General features: G+C 39.3%; 1 protein-coding gene across 19 annotated transcripts in view; it reads left to right on the forward strand.

Annotated features, from left to right (window-relative positions):
* Positions 1 to 13,541, forward strand: part of RNF214 (ring finger protein 214) — a 58,489-nt gene that overhangs the window by 24,668 nt on the left and 20,280 nt on the right. For all 19 annotated transcript variants that reach the window (XR_005217579.1, XR_005217581.1, XR_005217576.1 and 16 more), the window contains exons 7-10: positions 12,081 to 12,177; positions 12,348 to 12,436; positions 13,004 to 13,094; positions 13,300 to 13,398. Coding sequence is in view for 10 of the 19 variants with exons in the window: in XM_037841573.1 (XP_037697501.1) it covers positions 12,081 to 12,177; positions 12,348 to 12,436; positions 13,004 to 13,094; positions 13,300 to 13,398 (376 nt within the window). In the remaining 9 variants the exon portion in view is untranslated. The remainder of the gene's footprint in view (positions 1 to 12,080; positions 12,178 to 12,347; positions 12,437 to 13,003; positions 13,095 to 13,299; positions 13,399 to 13,541) is intronic.

A 13,541-nucleotide genomic window follows, 5' to 3' on the forward strand; every position in this document is an offset into this window, starting at 1 on the left:
TTGCTAGGTATATACTCAGAGGAACTGAAAGTTAAGACACAAACAGACATTTGTAAACCGATGTTTATTGCAGCATTATTCATGATTGCCAAGAGATGGAAACAGCCCAAATGTCCATCAAAGGACGAGTGGATAAACAAACTGTGGTATATACACATGATGGAATATTATGCAGCTGTAAAACAGAACAAAGACATGGATCATTTAATAATGTGGATGAACCTTGAGGACATTATGTTGAGTGAAGTTAGCCAGAAACAAAAGGACGGATTCTGTATGGTCTCACTAATATGAACAGACATTAATGAACAAACTTTGGGAGTTAAAAGCTGACAACACAGGCGACCAGGAGATAGAAAGAGGGCAGAGATCAGCCGTTTGATGCTGAAGGACTACAGAATGTTTAGGATTGATTGCATAGATCCAGAAATAGATAGCATAATACTGTGTGATGGTAGCACAGTATTGTAAGTACACTGAACAAAGATGTCTGTGAGTAAAGCTGAAAGAGGTGGTGTAGGAGAATGTATGACACCAGAGGTAAAGATAGATGATAAAGACTGGGACTGTATAACGTGGCAAAAACTGGAGTGGCCAATGACTGTTACTAAATATACAAATATAAAAATGTTTTTGCATGTGGGAAAGCAAATGAATGTCAACCATGTAGAAATTTGAAAAGGGGATGGTATTCAGGAAAAAACATAATCAAAGCAAACTGGAGTCTATGGTCAACAGTAACATTGTAATATACCTCCATTAAATGTAACAAAGGTAATATGCCAATGCTAAATGTATATGAGAGGGGGATATAGGGGAAGAACATGGGATTCTTGGTAGTGGTGTTATTTACTGTCCTTACTAGTATACTGTATTGTATAACATGTTATTTTTCTTTTTATCATTTTTTTCTTATTGCTGAAAAAAAAACAGAACAATTTTTCTTGTAGTAATCTGTATGTTCAAGTGCTGATTGTGGTGATAAATGTACAACTTTATGATGATACCATGAACAACTGATTGTACACTGTGGATAAATGTATGGTATGTCAATATAACTCTATAAAATTGTAGGAAAATATATATATAGGAGTAAAAGTGTTGGAGAAAACATGGTGAGAGGGATGATGCCTCACCAATATGGACTAACTACAATGTGTAAACTCAGAATTGAATCTTAGAACATAGCCTAACGTGGACACAATAATTGTAATAGTTCTTAGATTGTAAGCTCTTACAGCAGTTAACTCTCTCCCTGAATTGTAAGGCCTGTCTCTAAACTTTGAGATGCTGATCCCCTAGCATATAACCTGATTCGTCTCTGGAACAATGCATATCTCTGAGACACCTGAAACTCAGAGCTAGAGCTCAGCAGATATGAATGTCAGTATTAGTGCATACAGCCACTGTCAAAAAAAAAAAAAAAAAAAAAAAAAAAGCTGAAAAAGAGCCCAGACTTCAGTTAGTGATATGAATGAAGCAGGTCTGGTTAAGACCAGGGCAAGCCAGGCCAAAGGATAAAGGTTGAAACTGATTGTGTTTTAAAACTTCAACTTCCATATGAGACCAAGGGAATAGATATCTATTTGGTATAGGATCTAAATTTTCTAAACGGTACAACTCTACAGTCGATTTGTTCAAACATCACAATTGCATGGAACTTTGAATAGGAAGTGAGATACGGTAGGTTAGGATAGGCTGGAGTGAAATAGTGACACATCCCAGAGTAATTTGGGCAGATAATAAAAAATATATTTACAGCCTCCCCCTCCCCAGCTCCAAGGATCTGAGGGAAGGTGCGGATGTGTTGGACTTCTCACCTGGACTGGTGTTGATGTCACAAACACTGGGACTGGCGGTTTGATGTGCTGAGCCCTTGAGCATGGGATTTGCCCTTATGAAGCTCATAACCACAAAGGAGAGTCTAAACTTGCATGTAATGGTGCATAAGAGTCTCCCCCTGAGTACCTCTTTGTTGCTCAGATGTGGCCCTCTCTCTCTCTAACTGAGCCATCTCGACAGGTGAACATGCTGCCCTCCCCTCTACGTGGGACCCTACTCCCAGGGGTGTAAATCTCCCTGGCAATGCAGAATATGACTCCCGGGGATGAATGTGGACCCGGCATCGTGGGACTGAGAGTATCTTCTTGACAAAAAGGGGGATGCAAAATGAGACGAAATAGTTTCAGTGGCTGAGAGATTTCAGATGGAGTCGAGAGGTCACTCTGGTGGACATTCTTATGCACTATATAGATAACACCTCTTAGGTTTTAATGTATTGGAATAGCTAGAAGTAAATACCTGAAACTACCAAACTCCAACCCAGCAGTCTGGACTCCTGAAGACAATTATATAATAATGTAGACTACAGGGGGTGACAGTGTGATTGTGAAGACCTTGTGGATCACACCCCCTTTATCTAGTGTATGGATGAGTAGAAAAATGGGGAAAAAACTAAAGGACAAATGGGGTGGGATGGGGGGATGATTTGGGTGTTCTTTTTTTCACTTTTATTTTTTATTCTTGTTCTGGTTCTTTCTGATGTAAGGAAAATGTTCAGAGATAGATTGTGGTGATGAACACATAACTATGTTATCATACTGTGGACAGTGGATTGTATACCGTGGATGATTGTATGGTGTGTGAATGTATTTCAATAAAACTGAATTTAATTAAAAAAAACAAAACAAAACAATACTAACCCCATACATAGAATTCCGTCATACCCTGACCCCCCTCCCCCGATAGCCCAATCCACCAACTTTAACATGTTGTCACATCGCTATTTCTTTCCCTCCCTCCCTCCCTATCATCCATCATCTATTGCTGTCTTCTGAACATATGAGAGCTAGCTGCACACATCCTTGAACAAACACTATAATTCACATATACGCTTCCATAAACAAGAACATTCTTTTATGCAATCCCATTAAGCACAGCTAAGAAGTACAAGAGATTCAACAATGATACAAAGCTTACATTCTATATTTCCTTTTCCTTAAGTCTCAACTGTGTCCCCTTGAGCCTCCTGTCCTCCATCCTCCAATCCCATCCGGGTTCATCCTTGGCATTCAATTGTCATCTATTTAGACTGTCTTTTTTTTTTTTTTTTTCCCCAATTGTGGAAACATATATACAGCCTAAATCTTCCCATTCCACCCCCTCCCTAGCCTTCCATTAGTGGGATTAATCACCTTTAGAATGTTGTAATGCTCTTTCCCACCATCCATTACTAGAAATTTCCCTTCACCTCAAACAGCAACCCTACACTCATTTCTTAACTCCCTATTGCCCCTTCCCCCATTTCTCTTAACCCATACTCTACTTTTCATCTCTATGGTCATATTCTCTGATAATTTCTTTGTGTTTACTGTGGGGCTTAAAATTAACCTCTTAAATCCATAAGAATCTTGTTTTTTTTGATACCACCTTCACTTCAATAGGACATATAAACTATGTTCCTATACTCCTCCATTCCCCCACCTTTATATAGTTGTCTAAAATTACATATTTTACGTTGAGTTCAAAACCACTGATTTGTCATTAGAGTTTGTGTATTTTATATCATGCAGAAAGTAAATAGTGGAGTTACAATTAAAAAATTATTGACTTCTATTTGTATTCCATTGTGGTTGGAGAATGTGCTTTGAGTATATTCAGATTTTTTTTTTCTTTAATTTCTTGAGGCTTGTTTTATGTCCCAGCTTATGGTCCCTTCTGGAGAAAGATCCGTGATCACTAGAGAAAAATGAGTGTCCTGGTGATTTGGGATGTAAGTTTCTATATATGTCTGTTAAAATTCTCTAGATCTCTTTCTCCTTTCTTTGTTTCTCTGTTGGTAGGGCTCCCTTTAGTATCTGAAGTAGGGCAGGTCTTTTATTGGCAAACTCAGCATTTCTTTGTCTGTGAAAAATTGAAGCTCTCCCTCAACTTTGAAGGAGAGTTTTCCTGGATAAAGTATTCTTGGTTGGAAATTTTTCTGAGAATTTTAAATATGTCATGCCACTGCCTTCTTGCCTCCATGGTGGCCGCTGAATAGTCACAACTTAGTCTTATGTTGTTTCCTTTGTATGTGGTGAATTGCTTTTCTCTTGCTGCTTTCAGAACTTGCTCCTTCTCTTCAGTATTTGAGAGTCTGATCAGAATATGTCTTGGAGTGGGTTTGTTTGGATTTATTCTATTTGGAATTTGCTGGGCATTTATGCTTTCTGTATTTATATTGTGTAGAAGATTTGGGAAGTTTTCCCCAACAATTTCTTTGAATACTCTTTCTAGACTTTTACCCTTCTCTTCCCCTTCTGGGACACCAATGAGTCTTAAATTTGGACGTTTTATTTTATCTGTCATATGCCTGAGATCCACTTCAATTTTTTCGATTTTTTTCTCCATTCTTTCTTTTGTTCTTTCATTTTCTGTTCTGTGGTCTTCGAGGAGGCTGAGTTGTTGTTCAGCTTCCTCTAATCTTGTATTATGAATATCCAGGGTCTTTTTAATTTGGCCTACAGTTTCTTTAATTTCCATAAGATCTTCTATTTTTTTATTTACTCTTGCGATTTCTTCTTTATACTCTTCTGGGGTCTTCTTTATTCTTTGATATCCTGTGCCATGCTCTTCTTCATGTCCTTTATATCCTGTGCCATGCTCTCATTACCTGTCTGTAGTTCTTTGATTAATTGCGCCAAGTACTGTGTGTCTTCTGATCTTTTGATTTGGGTGTTTGGGTTTGGGTTCTCCATATCGTCTGGTTTTATCATATGCTTTAAGATTTTCTGTTGTTTTTGGCCTCTTGGCATTTGCTTTACTTGATCTCTAATCTGTCAGAACTGCAGCTTGGTGGCGTACACTTTCTCTAATTAGCCAGCAGACGGTGTCCATGAGTCACCTATTCCCCTCAAGTCAGTTCTCCCCAACTTTGTCTTTGTGGTGTGTGGGGATCTGACTCTTGTGGGGTCCAATTGGTGCATTTAATTTGGGTGTGTTGTCGGTGCTGTCCGCCCTGAATAAGAGGTGTGTGTCTGAGCGGTTAGGGAGGAAGGGCAGCTTTAATAATCAAACTTCCCAGGTGTTGCTGGAGATTTAAGGCTGTTCTCTGCCGCTGACCCACAAGTCCTTGGTATTGATGTAGGTTCCCTGGGATTTCCAAGCAGTTCCCCCTTCCCAGCTGTGCTCTTCCAGGACCTCTGCTGAGGGAGGGCCGTGCCACGTCACAAGTGTGCGCCGGCCTCCAGGGAAGCCCTGGGACGCTGGGCCATGCAGGGGTGTTCCCAGCCCGCTTCAAAGATGGTTGAATGGGATGCTTTAACTTCTCCCTTTCTGCACAGCACCGCCCTCCCAGCTCCGGGACAATCAGCCGTGGGTGTATTAAAGGCCACTGTCCACGGCCGACACCGTGGCGTGTGCGCGGTGCTGTGGGAAAGACTACCTGTCACACTGGGCTTCCCGGCACGGCTCTGGGCTGCTGGTCTGGCCCCAGTCAGGAGCGTCCTCTGCCTGCCGGGGAGGTGTCTGCAAGTTGTGCGATCCTTTCCCCCTTTGGCTCCCCTTTGCTCTCCTGGGCCTGAGACAGTCAGCAGTGGATGTGGGAAGGGTTATCCTCCATGCCAGACACCGAGGCGTCAGCCCAGCCCGCTCCTGCCGTGCTTCTCTGCAGGGCTCTCCCTGTCATATCTGGAGCTGCTCCCGAGCTTTTTTTTTTTTTTTTTTTAAAGAACTAGTCCATCTCCAAGCTCCAACTCACCATTTCCCCACACCGCAGCGTGGCTGAGGGACTTTCAGCCACCTCACTCACTCATTTCAAAATGCAGTCTTCTGGTTTCACCAAATGCACGGTCCCTGTAGATTTAGCAGACTTTGTCTGGCTTGTGCTACTCTGGAACTGGTGTTCTGGGTCACTTTCTGGTTTTTATCTAGTATTTTTCATGGAGGTGTTTTTTTGCTCTGTCTCACCTAGCCTCCATCTTAGGTTCTCCCTATGCTGATTTTTTTAAATGCAGTTTTATTGAGATATGTTCACATACCATAGAATCATCCACAGTGTACAATCAGTTGTTCATAGTGCCATCATAACAGTTGTGCATTCATCACCACAGTCAATTTCTGAACATTTTCATTATTCCGAAAAATAAATAAATAAATAAATAAAAACAAGAATAAAAATACAAGTAAAAAAAACCTCAGAACATCCCATCCCCTCTGTTATTCATTTAATTTTTGTCTCTGTTTTTCTGCTCATCTGTCCATACACTGGATAAAGGGAGTGTGAGCCACAAGATTTTCACAATCACATGGTCACACCATTTAAGCTATATAGTTACACAATCGTCTTCAAGAATTAAGGCTACTGGGTTGCAATTCAACAGTTTCAGGTATTTCCTTCTAGCTGTTCCAAGACACTAAAAAGCTAAAAAAGGATATCTATGTAATGCATAAAAATAACCTCCAGAATGACCTCTTGACTTTATTTGAAATCTCTCAGCCACTGAAACTCTATTTTGTTTCATTTCTCTTCTTCCTTTTGGCCACGAAGGCTTTCTCAGTCCAACAGTGCTGGGTCCAGGCTCATCCCTGGGAGTCATGTCCCACATGGCCAGGAAGATTTACACCCCTGGGAGTCATGTCCCATGTAGTGGGGAGGGCAGTGTGAGGTCACCTGCTGGGTTGGCTTAGAGAGGCCATGTCTGAGCAAAAAAAGTAGTTCTCTCGGGGTGACTCTTAGGCACAATTATAAGTAGGTTTAGCCTCTTCTTTACAGTAACAAGCTTCATAAGGGCAAGCACCAAGATTGAGGACTCAGCTTTCTAAATTGGTAGTCCCCAAAGCCTGTGAGAATATCAGTAATTCTCCACGTGGAGAAGTTTTATATTTCCACATTTTTCCCCAGTCCCTCAAGGGGGCTTTGCAAATACATTTTTATTCTCTGCCCAGATTACTCTGGGATGTATTGGGGCTTCATACTAACCTGTACAAACCAACCAGATCTCACTTCCTATTCAAAGTTCTGTGTAATTATGGTGTTTGAATAATCTGATGATTCAAGTTAAATTACAAAGTATGCTACAGAAAATATAGATTTTGTAACAAATGAACATCTCTTTCTTTGATCTTAACCAGATCTGCTTCGTTCATATCTCTAATTGAAGTCTGAACTCTTTTTCAGCTTTTTAACAGTTGCTGTATGGGGTAATACTGACATTTATAGCTGCTGAACTCTAGCTCTGAATCTCAGGTGTCACACAGGTACCCGAAGTTCCAGAGACCGACCAGGTTATACACAAAGACCTCAGCATCTCAGAATTTAGAGATAACCATTACAACTCAGGAATAGATGTGACTGTTGTAAGAGCTTACAAATACTGATTTATTTTAAAATGTTAAACCAACCTTCCATTCTTGGGAAAACCCAACTTGGTCATGATTTTTATAATTTTTATAGCTGGATTTGTTTGCTAATATTTTATTAAGGTTTTTTATGTATATGTTTATTGAGGGATATTGGTCTTTTTTTTTTTTTTTTTTTTTTTTACTTTTACTTAAAAAAAATTTACCTCTGTCGGTTGCTTTTTAGTTTCCTAACTGCTGAAACAAAAACCTAACATTGGGTTGGCTTAGCACCAGGAGTTTATTTGCCCATGGTTTCAGAGGCAGAAGTCTTGCTTCCTCCTGGGGTTGGTATCTTCTGGCTGGCCAGCAATCTTTGGGATTCCTTGCCTTTCTGTCACATGGCAGTATACATGGCGGCATCTTCTCCTTTCTCTTCCCGGTTTTGTTGACTTCTAGCTTCTGGCTCTGTTCTCCCCTTGGCTTCTTTTTCCCTCTGACTTCCACTCTGCTTATAAGACTCCAATAATCCAGATCGGAGCCGAGTCTGATTCATTTGGGCTGTGCCTTAGCTGAAGTAACGTCTTGAAGAGATCTTATTTACAGTGTGTCCATACCCTCGGCCAGGGGTTGGGATCTGAACGTGTCTCTTGTGGGGGCAACAGTTACCAAGGGGGGTGATGTTTAAAGTCTTTATGAATATAGATTTTTCTCTTTCTTCCTTTAATTTCTGTCAACCTCTGTTTCTTATATTTTGAAGCTGTGTTAAATAAATATACATTTATGATTGTTATGTATTGGTGGTGAATTGGCCATTTTATCATTATGAAGTTCCTCTTTGTCTCTGATCATTCTTTTTGTATTAAAGTTTACTTTATCTGAAATTAATAGGGACGTCAGCCTTCTGCAGTCCTTTTTTTTTTTAATGGTGAAAAAACATATTTAGAATTTACCAGCTGGACTCAGTTTAAATGATCCCAGTTTTGTTGGCAGTATCTAAAGCATCATAGTCAGGAGCCAGTCGAACATACACCTTCTTCTCTCCATCAGGCCTGATCAGGTTGTTGACCTTTGCCAGTGTCATAGAGCTTCTTCACAGCCTGTTTGATCTGGTGCTTGTTGGCCTTGACATCCACAGTGAACACAAGTGTGTTGTTGTCTTCAGTCTTCTTCATGGCTGACCCAGTGGTCAGGGGGAACTTGATGATGGCATAGTGGTCAAGCTTCTTTCTCCTGGGGCATGCTTCCCAGGATATTTGGGCTGTCTTCTGAGACACAGCATCTTGGGCTGCTGGAATGTGGGTGAAGTGTGGATCTTTTTTTTGTGGCTGTGGACGCCTTTCAGTACTGCCTTCTTGGCTTTCAAAGCCTTTGCTTTGGCTTCGGTTTTCGGAGGGGCAGGGGCTTCCTTCTTTGCTTTTGGTGCCATCTTCATGAAAAGCCTGCAGTCTTTTAATGCTTACCCTTTTCATGGTATATATTTTTCATTGGTTTGCTTTCTACCTATCTATGTTTTTAAAAAGTTTCTTATATACAAGCTGTAGTTCTTTCTTTGTGATCTATTCTGACAAACTGCCTTTTAATTAGAATTTTTGGTTCATTTACATTTAATGTAATTATTGATATAGTTGGATTTAGGTCTCTTTTGCTATTTAAATTGGATATTAATTAATTGACCATTCTTTAGAATCCTGTTTTCTCTACTGGTCTTTTTTCCCCAGAATACTCATCCATTCCTTCAGTTTACTGGCAACATGCATTATGTGTTTCCTACTATAACACATATTTCTCAAGTTCAAAGATTTGAGAGTTAGAATCTTACCGTAAGAATATGTGAAATATGTTTCTGGGTCAACAAGTGATCCATCTAGTGTACTATTTACTCTTTGACAAGGGCGTAATGGATAATTGTAAGAAAACACTACAGTTGTCTTCTGTGATTGATGTTATTATTGAAGGTTATGGAGGATCACCAGACATGTCTAACTTTCATTAAAAAATTTCCATGAGTGGTAGAGAAAATCAGGTGATTTTAATGGAGAGAAGCAGATGCTAAGTGTCCTATGAAATACCCTTAACATTCAGAGACAGAGCCAAGAATTAACCTCTGTTGAGTCTTCAGCCCAAAGATCTTTTTAGAATATGTTATATTCTAAGCAGGCAAAAGGAACCAAAACAAAAACTATATGGTGAGTTACTATATAGGGGCTGGCTATAGCATCCACAGTTTATATTCCCTGAATTGGGAAATTTCGTAATGTATGTTTAAAACTAATACAAACTATATACAAAGAATGAGATCAGACATAGAAGAAAAAATTTACTCTGGGATGAATTGCAAATTTATTGTTGATGAGGTTGGAATTCTTCCTTGATTCAAGTTCGCTCAAAAGTATATACTGAGCAGCCAGCCTATAGTGTTCTAGGTATTCTGCTAAAACCTGGAGAAATAAAGATGCCCCAATTCCTGCCCCCAAGCAGCTCACAGTCCAGTAGTTTGCCAGGTGAACGACGGGAACAAGGAAACCCTGGGCAGAACAAACAATATGTGCAAAGGCCTAAAAGAAGAGAGCACATAGCTAAGGAAGTGGTTCAGTGAGTTCAGGAGACACTGGATGTTCAAGTCTAAAGCTTGGTAGTGTAGACTGGGCTGGAGATACAGATTAGAGTCACTAGTATATAGTAGTGGAATCCCTAGGTGTGGAAGAAATAATCTAGAACAGCAGCTTTCAAAACATAGCCCGTGGACCCCTGGGGGTCCCCCAAACCCTTTGAGGGCCTGGTCCACAAAGCCAGAACTAATTTCATAATATAAAATGTTATCTCCTTTTTCATTCTCATTCTTTCATGAGTCCATAATGGGGTTTTTCTGAGGCTACATGATGTGTGATGATAGCATCACTGATAACTAATGGAATATATGCTTCTGTATTCTTGCATTTTCTAACATTTCCTAAGGTAATAGGTGTAGAGTATAATTTGAATTTCCAGTGATTAGCTAATTTTTTTTTCTTTCTCACAGCTTCTGCTGTTCTCTCACTAGCTATCTTCACTTACACTTGCTGTAATCTTTGTAATCTTGTTATTGTCTAATAATTTATGACAGTGCCACTTTTAATGATACAGTAACTCATGGAGTTAAAGAATTTGCTGCGAATTTGAAGACTTAGTTAAGTCTCATCTGAGGAAATGTAATTTTACTTTATAAATGGATGAATCTACAGATGTGGTTGGACTTAGTATTTTGTTTGGATTTGTCTGGTAATGTCACCAGTGAATCATTGAAGATGATCTTTTATGTGACTGTAAACAGAAATGATGCTCACATAATCAAAGTTGAAAAACTTTTTAAATTTCAGGTTTATCCTAGAACAACTGTATTGACATATATAAGTGCAAAAACAATAGTGGATGGAAAACAGTTTGGCATTTCCTCAAAAAGTTAAACACAGAATTACCATAGACCCAGCAATTCCACTCCTATGTATATACACAAAAGAATTGAAAACAGGGACTCAGACAATACTTGTAAGTCAATATTCATAGCAGCATTATTCACGGTAGCTAAAAGGTGGAAACCACCCAAGTGTCCGTCAGTAGATGAATGGGTAAATAAAATGTATCCATACACTGGGAATATTACTCAGCCATAGAAAGGAGTGGAGTTTTGATACATGCTGTAACATAGATTGACCTTGAAAGCCTTATGCTAAGTGAAATAAACCAGACACAAAAGAACACATATCATATGATTCCATTTATATAAATACCTAAAATAAGTAAATTCATAGGGCCAGAAAATAGATTAGAGGTTACCAGGGGCTAGGGGAAAGGGAGAAGGGGGAGTTACTGCTTAATGGGTAAAGTTTCTGTTTGGGGTGATGAAGAAGTTTTAGTAATGGATTGTTGAATGGCTGGATTGTAAATGTAATTAATGCCACTGAATTATACACTTAAAAATGGTTAAAATGGCTTTTTACGTTATGTATATATGTTACCACAATTAACCTGTATGTGTAGAAAGAGACGGAAAAGATCAGTTGTTGCTAGGCATTCATTGGAGATGGGGTGGGGTGGAGGGATGAATAGGTGAAGCACAGAGAATTTTTAGGCCAGTGAAACTATTCATTATGATACTGCAATGTTGGAAACATGACATATGCATTTGTCAAAACCCATATAACTGTATAACACAAAAAATGAATCCTAATGTATACCATGGACTTTAGTTAATAATAATGCATTGATACTGGTTCATCAATTATAACAAATATACCAATATGTTTGTATTATATGTATTGTATTATACATTGTAAGATGTTAATAGGGGAGACTGTGAGTTGGGGGTATATTGGAACTCTGTACTATCTGCTTAATTTTCTGTATACCTAAAACTGCTTTAAAAAGTCTATAAAAAGGGGGAAAAAAAGACAAGTTGAGAAATAGGAGGAATGCCATAATGACTTGGAGCCCCTGTGAGCATACTAGAACATTCTGCCTTTAGAGGAGGCCTTTGATTCTAGGGTAAACTCTTCTTCTTACTTTGAGTAACCTTATTTTAGCAAGTAGAGACATAAACATTTTTACTTTAAAATATAGCGCTTTTATTAAATTGCAGACAATTTTAAGCATTGTTTGTCTATACCTATAGTTAATACTTAGAGTAAGACTTCCTGCAAGATGCCTGTCAGACCAGCTTTATGTTTTACTTTTGCTTTGGTAATCTTCATTGAGCTTATCTCTCTTGGTTTTTTATCCTATAGGGAAGTATGGGAAATGGAACTGGACAGACTCAAGAATCAGGATGGTGAAATAAATAGGAACATTATAGAAGAGACAGAGAGGGCCTGGAAGGCAGAGGTGAGATCCTGATCTGATATCTTGAAAGCCTTAATTTTTGGGCTCCCAGGTGGTATATACTTTCGCTATAGTATTAGAAGAACTACTAAGCCTTTATTTTAACCATCTAGGGATAACTTTGACTATGCTGAAGTTAGTAAAATATGTGTATGTGTTTGTGGTTTCTTTAGATCTTATCACTGGAGAGCCGGAAAGAGTTGCTGGTATTGAAACTAGAAGAAGCAGAAAAAGAGGCAGAACTACATCTTACTTACCTCAAGTAATTATCTTCCCATTCTAGGGTTTTAATGGTCCTGCAGGGTTTCTTAGATTTTTGAAACCCTAGGCCGGAAATTCTGGCACTTTATTTTCATGGGAATTTAAAGATTATCTCTTGTCTGTTCCATAGTAATTGCTCAGTGATTCCTCTTCCCATATTCTAGACTCCCTTACTCTCTAATTATTCCCTTCTGTGGTCTTATAGCTTTGCACTTTTTATTGTATTATTTCCACCTGAATAAACAGTCCCTGTTAAACTGTCAAGGCATGTCAAAGGTCTTTGGTATTCTTACATAGTAATTTCTCTTCTTTCTGTCATGGAATTTGGAGGACCCTTGTGGCATTTTCAGACAGATGAGTCCTCTCTCTGTGGTTGGTCCTCTTTGTCAGATATTTGATTTAAAAGATGATGACGTTAAAGGGAGGCAAAGGACTTAGAATCTTGAACTTCTGCACCTGCTCATGCCTATTCTCTCAAGGCCCATTAGCCAGCTACTGTTTTGCTATCTCAGAGAATCAAGGGCAGAGAATTATTTAATTCCTTAAATTCCTGTTGTTTTTTTGAAAGGTCAACTCCTCCAACACTGGAGACAGTTCGTTCCAAACAGGAGTGGGAGACAAGACTCAATGGAGTTCGGATAATGAAAAAGAATGTTCGGGTAAGTGTAATAATGGGCGATCACTCAGTCAGCATGAGCCTGTGCTTGAACACGTCTGGTGATAGGGAGGCAGCTTTTTGCATTGCTACTTAGGGACTCTCCTACCACTCCCCTTGTTTTCCTGATAATGGATGGTGCTCTATTTCTGGAGAGGCTCACTCTGTTCAGCAGTAAAGGATAATCCTTCCTTTTCTCTCTTTTGTAGGACCAATTTAATAGTCATATCCAGCTAGTGAGGAATGGAGCCAAGCTGAGCAGCCTTCCTCAAATCCCTACTCCCACTTTGCCTCCACCCCCATCAGAGGTAAGACTGGCTTCGGGGCGTCTGTCTTTCTGTGTTGGTGGCAGAGCCTGAATCTTCTTGCTTGTTCTTCTTGTGAAGATATTGGGATCATTCCCTATTCAATGCAAGAGTTGCTCATTGATTTCTGCTCCAATTTCCTAAAC

This window comes from Choloepus didactylus, chromosome 6 (assembly GCF_015220235.1).
Source record: "Choloepus didactylus isolate mChoDid1 chromosome 6, mChoDid1.pri, whole genome shotgun sequence".
In the NCBI taxonomy this organism is placed as follows: Eukaryota; Metazoa; Chordata; class Mammalia; order Pilosa; family Megalonychidae; genus Choloepus; species Choloepus didactylus.